The sequence below is a fragment of the Rhineura floridana genome, chromosome 1 (assembly GCF_030035675.1).
Source record: "Rhineura floridana isolate rRhiFlo1 chromosome 1, rRhiFlo1.hap2, whole genome shotgun sequence".
Lineage (NCBI taxonomy): Eukaryota > Metazoa > Chordata > Lepidosauria > Squamata > Rhineuridae > Rhineura > Rhineura floridana.
In genome coordinates this window covers 279,244,267-279,256,798 of record NC_084480.1, presented here as the reverse complement: position 1 = coordinate 279,256,798, position 12,532 = coordinate 279,244,267, and the positions used below count along the sequence as shown (strand labels likewise).

The window sequence follows — 12,532 nt, the reverse complement described above, 5'->3', positions numbered from 1 at the left end:
GAGATGCCCTGTTCCCCTCACAGAGCTACAATCAGAGTGACTATTAAACCAGTCTGGCTGCTGGAGATCTGTCAGTGGAATAGGAGTCTCTTCTCAACACCCTTCACAAACTACACTTCCCAGGATTCTTTGGGGGAAGCCATGACTATCTGAAGTGAAATAAAAGTCTGGTGTGGGTGTGCCCCCCTAATTAGCCAAGCCAAACAGCTGTGAGTCTGGCTTTTAGAACACTGACAGTTGGTTCTTACTGAGGATGCCGACACTATCATTCAGTTCAATGCAAAATTTCTTAAATTAATTAAAAATCAGCCAGACATTTTTTTAACTTTTAAACTGCAGAAGATGAAGGTCAGAGTATAGGGCAAGGTCAGTAATGGGATTATGGGTACTCTGTGAACATGGCTGATTTATCATGAATTTCCACAGATTTTGAGAACTCTGACAGGAAAAAGTCCAAAAGGGCTCTGCAGTTTTTTTCCTTTCTTTTTAGACTTTGAACTCTCTATTCTCTCTGACTGTTTTGTGTATTACGATGAAATTTAAAGGGTTGTTAAGCAAGCATTTCTGAGTTCAGGACTATAAGTTTGGTAAGATTTTGTTTTGAAATGAGCTTATGGGAAGCATCAGAATGGCATGGGGGTATTTTCAATTTAACATTGCGGAATGTGAAAAATCCACGCTGGCTATAGTATACAGCCACTCTTGTGGCTGTATTATTTATTTATTTATTAAATTGCCTGTTCCGTCCTCCTTCCCAAATGAGCCCAGGGCAGCAAACAAGTCAGCAAACCGTGCAAGTAAAAATAAATAAATAAAACTATTTTAAACATCTGAAAACATTAAGAACATCTAAAAACATTTGAGAACAGTCACATATCCTCACAGCTAATCATTTCAAGTTTGCCAGGAACAATTTGTTTCAACCATCAACTTCCTGAGTGAACAGGAATTTTTTTTTAAAAAAAAAATCCTCCTGAATAATGAGGGAAATGGATGCACCTCACCAAAGAGAGCATTCTACAAATGACCACTATCAAGAAGGCCCTCTCATGGGTCAGCACCATGTCTGCAGCACCCACTGGTGGCACCATCATCAAGCCCTCCCATGCTAGTTATGTCTAGTTACACACACATAATGCTATCATGTATTCTTGATCTGAATTGAGCCATGACAGGCTTGCCCTGTTTTCAACATACTACAGTCAGAGGCCATATGCTCCTGAATACCGGTTGCTGGAAGCCTCAGGAGAGAGTACTGCTGCAACTCAGATCCTGCTTGCAGGCTTCCCATAGGCATCTGGTTGGCCATAGCGAGAACAGGATGCTGGGCTAGATGGGCCACTGGCTTGATCCAGCAGGCCCTTCTTATGTTCTTATGAAATCCAGATCATGAAGATGATTGTCATAGTTTGCAATGAAATGTCACTCACCATGGTCTATCGGAAACTTCCTCCATTTTAACTGAGCAGTCAGCTGAAATATAAATACCATAGGCCAGTTTTGATAATACGGACAGCCACGGATTAATTCTTCTTTGGCAAGCTGTTCACGCTTTCCTAATTCCTGAAAGACAGTTTCATTCTTATGAGTAGCAATAAACTTTAAAAAAAAATAGAAAAAAGGAAAAGGAAACAAATATAAAAAGTGGAAAAAGGCAAGCTCCAGAATGGGAATCAAGTACTGAGAAATGGGAAGCTCATACCTAGTAAGGATTTTACTACAGCTCAGTCAATTTATTGGACAGTTAGAACCACATTTATTTAAAAAATTGAGAATAGAAATTAGAATGAATGAAACGTTAATTATGAAGACTGCCTGCCTACCTGCCTGTGACATTTACATTCAGAAATATCAGTTACGTGTCTGATAACACAGGTGCTACGGAACTCCGGAAGCATGTATTGGCATGATTGTAATCAGTGGCTGCTTTTCTTTTGGTCCTGTAGTTAAGAATTTAATATACAAGTGCAGGAATACTGCATCATCTTAAAAGTTTTATTTTATTTTTATTTTATTTAAAAAATAGAGATGTGAAGGCCTGTGGGGGGGAAACATGAAAAATGGGGGGGGGACACTGTGTTGTTTTCATATTTTTCCAGTCTTCACATATCTAGTCATCCCTGCCATATTTAATTACCCAGGGTGCTTCTGTGCCTAGGGATGGTGGGAAATAAAGATGGTGGGTGCAACTCTCTGGAGATTTGCTCCAGCTGCAGCCACATGCCTGCTCCATACAAAGTTTAAAAGAAAGAAAAGAAGTTGCAGGGCTGCTGCTCCTGTCCTCACCAGCTCATAAAGGGAGGTGGGAAGAGAGCAACTAAGCAGGCCAACTTAGTGGGGAAGGAAACACACTGGGCCATGTCCTAATAATCTTTCTGCAAAACCTTTTATAGATGTTGTCAGAACCAGTTGTTCTCTTCCTCACCACCTGGTAGGAAAGGGGAGAATGGGTTCCTTTTTCTTTATTTTGTATTTTTGTGGGGGAAGAGAAAGGAAAGGCGATCCATTCTACCACCACCACCCCGATAATTATCCAGGTGTTAGGAAGAGGAAAGGGGTCCCATTTTCTCTCTTGTTTTTCCCCAAACAAAAGGGGGGACTCCCCTTCCCACCTTGTGGTAGACAGGGAAGGAATGAGCAACATGAGAAATGTAAGGGAGGAGACAGCAGTGAAGTGATGTACTCTGCCCCATACACACATAGCATCTTGCCCATGGCCCCCTCAAAATTGGCAGGGTCTGCTCTCACTTATCAGCATATGTGACCTCACACTTCATAAACTCCACTGCTTCTTTAAAGTTTTGCAGTCAACCACACTCATTTGCCACTCATAGCAACTGTCTACCAATGACTTTCCACTGAACAACAAAAGCAAAGATGGAGAACCTGTAGCCCTTCAGATGTTGGAATCCAACTCCTGGTAGCTCCAGCCATCATAGCCAATGGTTAGGGATGATGGAGCTGTAGATCTGCAACATGTGGAGGGCTATGAGTTCTCCACCCCACAGGTCCTGGGACATACATTTCAAGGTGCATTTGCCTGGGTCTCATGTATTCCTTCCCATGACAGTGGGTACATGTGCTTCCAAGGTCTAATGCCCCACCTTGCCGAATGTTGCCTATCTGTACGATTGTCAGCATTCCAGCCATCCATTAGACCGACCAGTTGGATAACCTATAATCACCCCAAGTATGTAAGGAGACTATTGTTTGATTCTTGAGTTTGCATCTCAGGAATTCATTTATCTGAACTTCTAGAATATTGATAATTTCAGAAATGTAATTAACTTGTTTTCTTATTGTATTTTTTTAGAAAAATATAATGTTCACAGTTTCTATTTAAAAAAGATGAGCACATTCAATTATTTTTCTAAAATATATTGTGTTTGCAGTATAAATTAAACTCAAAGTCAATCTTGCCGGTCTGAACAAATCAGTACTGATCATTTGAAGTGTAAGCTGCTGCTTAGCAAATCAAAAGCATCTGAGTTGGGAAACAAGGAAAGGAACCCTTCAAGGAGATACAGTTCCAATCTGACATTAACAAGATTTGGTTCTCACTCACAATACACACATCAAATATATTTTATAGAGCATTTCACTATCGGGCATTATAGGGCTTAACACTTCATTCTTGTAATTTCTTTTAAAAAAAAGTAGTATGCAGGCTTATATAACGATCTAATAGAATATACTGTCTGTCTGACAAAACTCAACTAAATAATAATTTTAAAATAAGCTGCTGTCCCTCAAAAAAATTAATGTTATATTAACTAAGGTTCCATTCCTAAACACATTCACCTAGGAGTAAGCCCCACTGAACACAGTGGGACTTATTTCTGAGTAAATATTGATAGGATTGTACTGTAAATCTACAAATTTACTTAGTCATCTGGGATGTGATTTATTTTTTATCTGTTCAAATTTGGCTAAAAACAGCATAAAATTACCAAACAATAGATAAATAAGAAATCAAATTATTCAGTAAAACAGTTACCAAAGGCTTGATTGCATTCTTGATGGTACAAGTGCATATTTAGGTACATGAGATCAGACTGGTTCAATGGAATCCCTGGACCAAATTTCAGATTTATATAACTATATATACAGGATAAAAATCCATTTGGGCAAAAGTTAACGGTAGATTATCAGGTTTCATTTTTGCAGATTGTCACCCATGCCTGCTCTGCCCACATCTAGGCCACAATCTAACCTTTCGTTTAAAGCACTCATCTACCACTTTAAATAGTCATGGCTTCCCCCAAAGAGTCCTGGGAACTGTAGTTTATTAAAGGTGCAGAGAGTTGTTAGGAAACCCCTATTCCCCTCACAGAGCTACAATTGCCAGAGTGGTTTAACAACCAGTTCCTATTTCCAGGGACCTTTGGAAATTGTAGCTCTGTAAGGGGAATAGGGGTCTCCTGACAACCAGCGGCATCACTAGCCAGGTGTGGGGAGTGCGGACCGCACCAGGGTGACACCATGAGAGGGGGGTGTCACCCAGAGCCGCCCCGCCCCTAGGCACCAGGAAATGGGGCAGGCGGACGGCAGAGAGCTGCCCTGTCTGTGCAGCGCATGCACAGTGCAACACGTGAGGGAGGCGTGAGCACCGTGAGGGAAGGGCGCTGGGCTGGATCTCCCGCAGGGTGGGGCCTCGACACCAGTGGCGTTGACTGTTACCAGGCACGTGAGGGAGGCGCGAGGGAAGGGTGCCAGGCTGGATCTTCCACGGGACGGAACCTGATCTGAGATCTAGTCGGAAATGAATCCACCCCTCTCCAAAACAAACGAACAACCCCAGATGCAACTCCCAAGTAAACGTGCCCAGCCCATGGCTGCAGTTTAGAAACGCAAGTGTTTCTGCTTGGCGAGGTTCAGGGCTCAAGCCCTTTATGTGCCTTATGCAGAGGTAAAAGTCCCGGGAGGGGAAGAGAGGAGTCAGGCGTTGGGGTGGGAAGGGATTCCCCCGCTAAAAAAATCCCAAGTCCTATGTTAATACCAGGTATGCTTGGAATACACATCTCAGGAGAGCTTTCTAGGGAGATTTCTGGGCCATACAGGAATTGGGAGACTGCAACATGGGAGGAGAAGAGGTTTGGGTTTTGGGGGGAGGCTCTCAAATTAGTGGCCTCTGCTGAATTTTCTTTGCAGGGACACGCCGTCTGAAAGAGAAGGTTGCACGCAGGCGCCTGCTTGTTTTCTTGTCTCTCTGTCTCTCCTCGCTCCACCCACCCGCAATCATCCGCTTGGCATTTAATAACGTTAAGACTTATTAGCGGCTGTAATGAAAATGGTGATGCTTGAATAGAGCGCTGTGTTGGAGCTGGGTGTAATAGCTACAAGGCATGTTAAGAAAATGTATTTATCCCCAATCAGGGACTCACTCTTTGGGTTCCCAGCACAAATGCTAAATTGAAGGGGTTTAAGACAGATTAAAGTGAGTCTTTATTTCCTTCGCACTTTCATCTTTAAACAGCTCGCTTCGCTCGGCCCTTGGAGGATATTCTTGAGGGGCTCTTCTGTGTGTCCACGTGGGGGGTTTACACTCCTCCTCCTGCTCGTCTTTCTCTCTCTCTCTTTCCCCCCTCCTCAAAACCATGGCTGTTTTCATTTCGCCCTACTTGCCGTTTGTTTAGGATGGGGAAGAAATGGGCTGGCAGCTGGCTAGTGGCCCCTCAGCGAGCCCTGGTGGCCCACAGCACCCACACCCTACCGCTTTTCAAGATGTGTCTGATGGGCTAGCTGTTCCCTAGCCCAGGAAAGCCGATGCCACGATAAATGGACTAGCTAGGTTCCAATCCTACCTACACCTTCAGAAATGCATAGCGGGCAGAAATAAGCCATCCCTGGACTTAATCCACTCTTAATGGAGCCACGCTGTTTAACTGGGAAGGGGTAGCCCAGCCTCAGATCAAGGGGGAGCTCTTGTGTTGTGATTTGGGTTTTTGATCATCTCCAAGCGAGAGTTGGAGGGGTTCAAGAAATTGACTCTCCCCCCCATCTGTAAATGTATGTGTTTTTAACTAGTATATGTGTGATAGTTTTAATCTAGGAGCAAGACCCACTAAGAGTTGGGGGGTGCATATGTTTGGGTTTTTTTAATTTCCAGATCATAATAATTTGGCATTAAGTTGGGGGAGAGGGAGCCGCAAAGAGAAATCGACCAGCACGTGTGTAGTAAATGTCATTATTTATGCTTGACTCTTCTTTAGTGCCTGTTTTTACAGAAAGCTGTAGAAGCTCCCCCAGATTATCAACCCACTGGATCGTAGCCAATCCTGCGACCCACTGAACGTAATAGATATGGCTATTATTTGGGCCGTTACTGATTATGCAAACCTAATCCATTAATGTATCTCATGTAACAGTAAAGTTTAATGTTAAAATGAACATAATTTTGATGTAGTTCTTAAACGTTTTTACTTCGAATTCTATTGTTTTCTTACCAAATTTTCACTTTAACCACATGAAACTGTGTATAAAAGTAAATACATTTAGGCTGTGCGTATGATATTGTAATTTAAAGGTGTAATTTTAATTTTGCTAGTTGTTTATGTCACTACTATAGGCTATTACATTCAGTGATATGCAGGAATTACGATTTACGAGTAACATTAGTACAAAAAACATTACTAAGTATTCTGTATGGTCTGGTATGGGAGGAGGTCCATGGCGGGGGTGACACCATGAGTTACCGCACCGGGTGACACCAACCCTAGTGCTGACAACTCTAGATTATAAACCTATTGACTTCCGGGAAGGGTTGCTTTGCCTGTGCTGCCTCTGAGCGAGCTCTCATCTCAGAAGAAGCTTTTTCAGCTCTAAAATCAGTCACAACGTTCTTTTTGAATGATAAAGATTTTCTCCCGGGCAGGGAGAAACGTAGAGATCAACCCCAAAGCCTGTTTTTGTGGGGAGGACTGGATTTCATTTATTTATGAGAGAAAGTTCAAACTGCAATGCCGGACGGACTTTCATCAAGCTCTAGCTGATTATAGCGACACATTTATCTTTTCTTTAAAGAAAACGGACTCTAACAGGCAGATAAGCATCCTTCTTTCTATCTTCTTTTTTTACTTGGCTTAAATTGGTGCAGCAAAAAAGAGATTTGTCAATGAATCAGCTGTGAAGAACTCTTAGGTGAGTTTTGGCTTTTCTCTTTCACTTTTTTTTTTTTTTACAATAATTTTTATTCAAATTTTCATAAAACATAGAAAACAAAATCATAAAACATTCAAAGACAAAAAACAAAACAAAACAAAAATAATTAAACAAAAAAAATAAAATATTGACTTCCCATTTGTCACAGATCAAATCAGTTATAGGTCTACAATATATAACAATCCTGTCTCTTAAATCATATTATAAAATCACTTTCCTCCAGTAGTTATCTTAATTAATCATCAAATCTCATAAACATTACTTTATTCTTTCCACAAAAAGTCAAAGAGAGGTTTCAATTCTTTAAGAAATATATCTATCAATTTTTCTCCAAATAAACATGTCAATTAATCCATCTAGTTAATAATTATAATAATCTTATTGTCATAACCATAGTCCAAATAAACATTTCGATTAATCCATCTCATCAAAATCTGTTAGGTTCAATAATTTCAATAGCCATTATTCCATTATCCCTATTAGTTCCATCTTCCATCTTCCATAGTCCTGTTAAGTCCAGTAATTTCAGTGTCCAATCTTCCATTATCAGTATTCCATAATAATCTTGCTGTCGTAGCCATAGTGATATAATAAGAGTCTGATGGGAATTTCCTCTATCCCAAATATTTTCTTGCCATCCATTCTGAATAAGTTGCTGAAATACTGTTGTAAAGTCATATCTCTGTTCTTCTTTTTTACAAAATGCACTGGCTCATCTCTTGAGAGTTTTTCCATTGTCACATGGCTGCAGTTAATTCCATAGATTTTCTCTATATCAAACTCCATCACGTCATTCCAGTCCAAAAGATTATCCAAGCCATTGATAACTTTATCTCTAATATCTTCATTAATTTCTTCAGAGATAACGTTAAATTCCAAACAGTAGATTTTATTTCTAAAATCCATAAACTCCAGATCTTTTTCCAATTCCACATTTGTTCCAATCTCCAGGGCTTGTATCTTCCCTTTATTTTTTCTTTTCTCATATCTGATCTCATTCTCCTCTCTCACAGGATCCCCTATTTCTTTAAGCTCCTGCGTCATTTTGCTCAGTTCAATTTTCAGCTCCTTACTACCCTGTCGCAGGGTTTGTTTCGTTATCTCAATCTCATCCATTATTTTCTGAAACATAGTTACTTCCAGATTCTCAGCCACTTTCTTGATTGCCATTTTTAAAACCACGAAAACAAAGCAAAACAAAAATAAAGAAGAACCACTTCTTATTTCAGCAACAATTGGGTTAATATTCCAGGCTTGATGACATCACAGTATAAACAGAGCAGCCTGCCTTATCTCTCTATGTTCAAGAATGCAAAACAAATTTAGTTCCCAGCATCAAAACAGCTAGTGGCGTCGTGAAGAAGCAGATTCGTCAAAATAAAATAGACCAAAAAGAGAATAGTCCCAGACAATATAATATTCCTCGGAATAGAAATCAGGAATAGAAATCCCTCTTCTGTTTATATCTTTAGAATGCACTTCCAGGACAGCTTTTTGCGACAGAAACAGAGATAAGCTGTTAATTTCGTGAATAACAGAGAAGAGTTATAGCTCACCCAGAAGTTGTCCAAAGCCGATCAATCTGACAAATCTCCTTTGGCTGCAACAATTTAAACCAAGTAAAAAAAAATAATAGAAAGAAGGGTGCTTGCCTGTTAGTCCGTTCTCTCTTTAAAGAAAAGATAAACGTATCGCTTAAACAGATAGAGCTTGTTCGGAAGTCCATCCGGCATTGTTGGCTGGACCTTATCTCATAAATTAATGAAATCCAGTCCTCCCAACAAAAACAGGCTTTTGAGGTTGATCTCTACGTTTCTCCCTGCCCGGGAGAAATTTCATCAGTCAAAAAAAAAAAAAGTTCTGACTGATTTATATCTGAATAAGCTTCTTTTGAGGCGGGAGCCCGTCCCAAAAGCAGGCACAAGCGAAGTCACCCTTCCCGGAAGTCTGGCTTTTCTCTTTCACTAACGAAATTAAGGAGGAAAGAAATCGAAAAAGCTTATCTTTGTTTTTATCGCAAAAAGCTGTCCTGGAGGTGCATTCTAAAGATATCAACAGAAGAGGGATTTCTATTTCGAGGAGGGGGAAAAAAAATTCTTTTTGGTCTATTTCATTTTGACGAATCTGCTTGTTCACGACGCCACTAATTGTTTTGATGTTGGGAACTAGGTTTGTTTTGTATTCCTGAACACATAGAGATAAGGCAGGCTGTATTGTCTACACTGATATAAGCAAGCCTGGAACATTAACCCAATTGTGGCTGAAATAATTTTTGTCTCTGTGGTTTTAAGAATGATAACCTGGAAAGTGAATGAGACCATGGAAGAAATTATGTTTCAGAAAATAATGGGTGAGATTGAGATAACGAAACAAACCCTGAGACAGGGTAGACAGGAGATGAAAATTGAACTTAACAAAATGACGCAGGAGCTTAAAGAAATAGTGGATTCTGTGAGAGAGGAGTTTGATGGGATAGGGAAGCTACAAGCCCTGGAGATTGGAACAAATGTGAAATTTGAAAAAGATTTGGATTTTATGGATGTTAGAAATAAAGTTGACTGTTTGGAATTCAACGTCGTCTCTGAAGAAATTAATGAAGATTTTGGTGGTAAAGTTATCAATGTCTTGGATAATTTTCTGGACTGGAATGATGTGATGGAGCTTGACATAGAAAAAATTTATGGAGTTGGCTACAGATATGTGAGAGTGGAGAAACTCTTAAGAGATGAGCCAGTGCATTTTGTAAAAAAGAAGAACAGAGATATGACTTTGCAGCAATACTTCAGTAACATATTCAGAATTCTTGACTGGAATGATGTGATGGGGCCTGACATGGAAAAAATTTATGGAATTAACTACAAATATGTGACAGAGCAGAGATGCACCCAGAACAGAGATGTGACTTTACAACAATATTTCAACAACATACTCAGAATTGATGGCAAAGACGTATTTGTGATGGGGGAAATTCCCATCAGACTCTTGTTATATGACTATGGCTATGACAGCAAGATCATCATGGGATACTGATAATGGATGAATGGATACTGAAACCACTGGATTTAACAGGACTATTGAAGATGGAAGATGGAATTAATATTGATAATGGAAGAATGGTTATGGAAATTATTGGACTTAACAGATTTGACGAGATGGATTAATTGATATGTTTACTTGGACTATGGCTATGACAACAAGATTATTATGGGATATTGATAACGGAAGAATGGCTACTGAAATTACTGGACTTAACAGGATTATTGAAGATGGAAGATGGAGTTAATATAGATAATGGAAGAATGACTATTGAAATTATTGGGCCTAACAGATTTGAATTAGATGGATTAAGCGACATGTTTATTTGGAGAAAAATTGAAAGATATATCTTTCAAGAAATTGAAACCTCTCTTTGACTTTTTGTGGAAAGAATAAAATAATGTTTATGAGATTTGATGATTAATTAAGATAATTACTGGAGGAAAGTGATTTTATAATATAATTTTAGATATAGGATTGTTATATATTCTAGACCTATAACTGATCTGCGACAAATCGGAAGTCGACATTTTATTTTATTGTTTAATTGTTTTTGTTTTGTTTTTTCGTCTTTGAAAATTTGAATAAAAATTAATGATAAAAAAATAGATTATAAACCTATTATATTATATATTATATATTATAATTCAAAGCAATGTTTTGAACATCAAAATGTTCATATTGCATTTAATGGAGGCCTGCACAACTTAGGACTTACCAGTCCTTTGGAGAAGGGCCATTACTTATTGGTAGAGCATTTGTTTTGCATGCAAAAGATCCCAGGTTTAGTCCCTGACATCTTCAGGTAGGGCTGGGGAAATCTCCTGCCTGAAATCCTGAAGAGCAGGTGCCAGTCAGTAAAGGCAATACTGAGCTAGATGGACTTGGTTTTTGACTCAGTATAAGAGAGCTTCCTTTGTTCCTATCTGAATGCAGCCCACAAGCCATGAATGGCAGCCTACCATAATTCCTCCCTGTCCAGGTCTAAAGAAATTAGGAAATCCTGTCAAGCACCCGGCAGGCTAATACATGGCTGTTGGACTGTGTTCATCTTGGTAGGTTACAATCAGGATTTTATCCAGAACTGTACCTTGAGAACTTTCCACTGCAGCCACTTGAAACAAGACAAGGAGCTTAAAAAAGATAGCAGGTCATACATAATGGCATTATATGTTTTTTAAAGCAGTATATCTTAAAACTGTTTTTTTGTTCTTTCCAAGTGCACTTTAGACTTTTAAAAGCTTGCTTACCTCTTTCACTCTTAAATAATCTGTAGATGAGATTTTGAGAAAGTCACAGTTTTCCTCAGTAACGATTGTTAGCACATTGTGATGCATCTTTGGAGGGAGCGGCACCAAAGTCCCAAAGCAAGTTCCTATCCCAAACTTCAATAATAAATTTGAGAAGAAAAAAGAAACTAAGTAACATCTAGCATCCCATTTCCTTTTAATTAGGAGAATGATACAACATAAAACATTATTCGGTATTAATTGCAGTCCTGTGCATGCTTCCCTGTCTGAGTAAGCCCCATTGAATACATTGGGACTTGCTTCTGAGTAAACATGCATAGGATTGCACTATAAATATCTTTACAGGTTGTGTAAATAATAAACATCTTTGACAGTCATGCTTATATAAATATTTCTTCATACCATATCTTGATATGTAATTGATTTCACACTATAGTTGTAAATTATTATTTACAAATTATTATTTCCTCTACATTCTAAGTGTGCCCTTCTTCCTTGGGGTGGTCATAGTCTACCTCTGTTGTTTTCACCCTGAGGGGCAGATTAGGCTGAGAGATGGTGTGTAGCCCATGGCCACCCAGTAAACTTTGTAGCTTATTTCCATTTTAAATTTTAATTAAAATGATGTATATGCAGGCAAAATATATGAAGTAATGCAGATCTACATAATACATTTAAAGCACATCCAACTTGCATTTAAAGTGCATGACTTCCCCAAAGTATTCTGGGTAGTGTAGTTTCCCCCTCATAGTTGTAGTTCCCACCACCCTTAACAAACTACAGTTCTCATGATTCTGTGTAGCGATTCATGTGCTTCAAATGTATGTTGAATGCACTTTAAGTGTATGGTGTGGATCTGCCCTAGAATGCTGTGCATTCATTAGTGAATTGAAAAGAACAATTTTAAAAGATACTTTTTTAAACAGGGCTGTAGGTCAGTGGTATGGCACATGCTTTGCATGCAAAGTTTCAAAATTCAATTTCTGGAAGAGACTATTGCCTGGAATCCTGGAAAGCCAATGCTAGTCCATGTCATCGGAGCTGAGCTGGCTGGTATCAAATGAACTGACTTGGTATAAGGCAGA

The 12,532-nt window shown here is 39.2% G+C and overlaps 1 protein-coding gene across 1 annotated transcript in view; it reads right to left on the bottom strand.

Moving 5' to 3' along the window:
* CNBD1 (cyclic nucleotide binding domain containing 1) overlaps positions 1 to 12,532 on the bottom strand; it is a 222,096-nt gene that overhangs the window by 76,407 nt on the left and 133,157 nt on the right. The window contains exons 7-8 of the mRNA XM_061611552.1: positions 11,448 to 11,582; positions 1,431 to 1,563 (exon numbers count right to left, since the gene is read on the bottom strand). Coding sequence (XP_061467536.1) covers positions 1,431 to 1,563; positions 11,448 to 11,582 — 268 coding nt within the window. The remainder of the gene's footprint in view (positions 1 to 1,430; positions 1,564 to 11,447; positions 11,583 to 12,532) is intronic.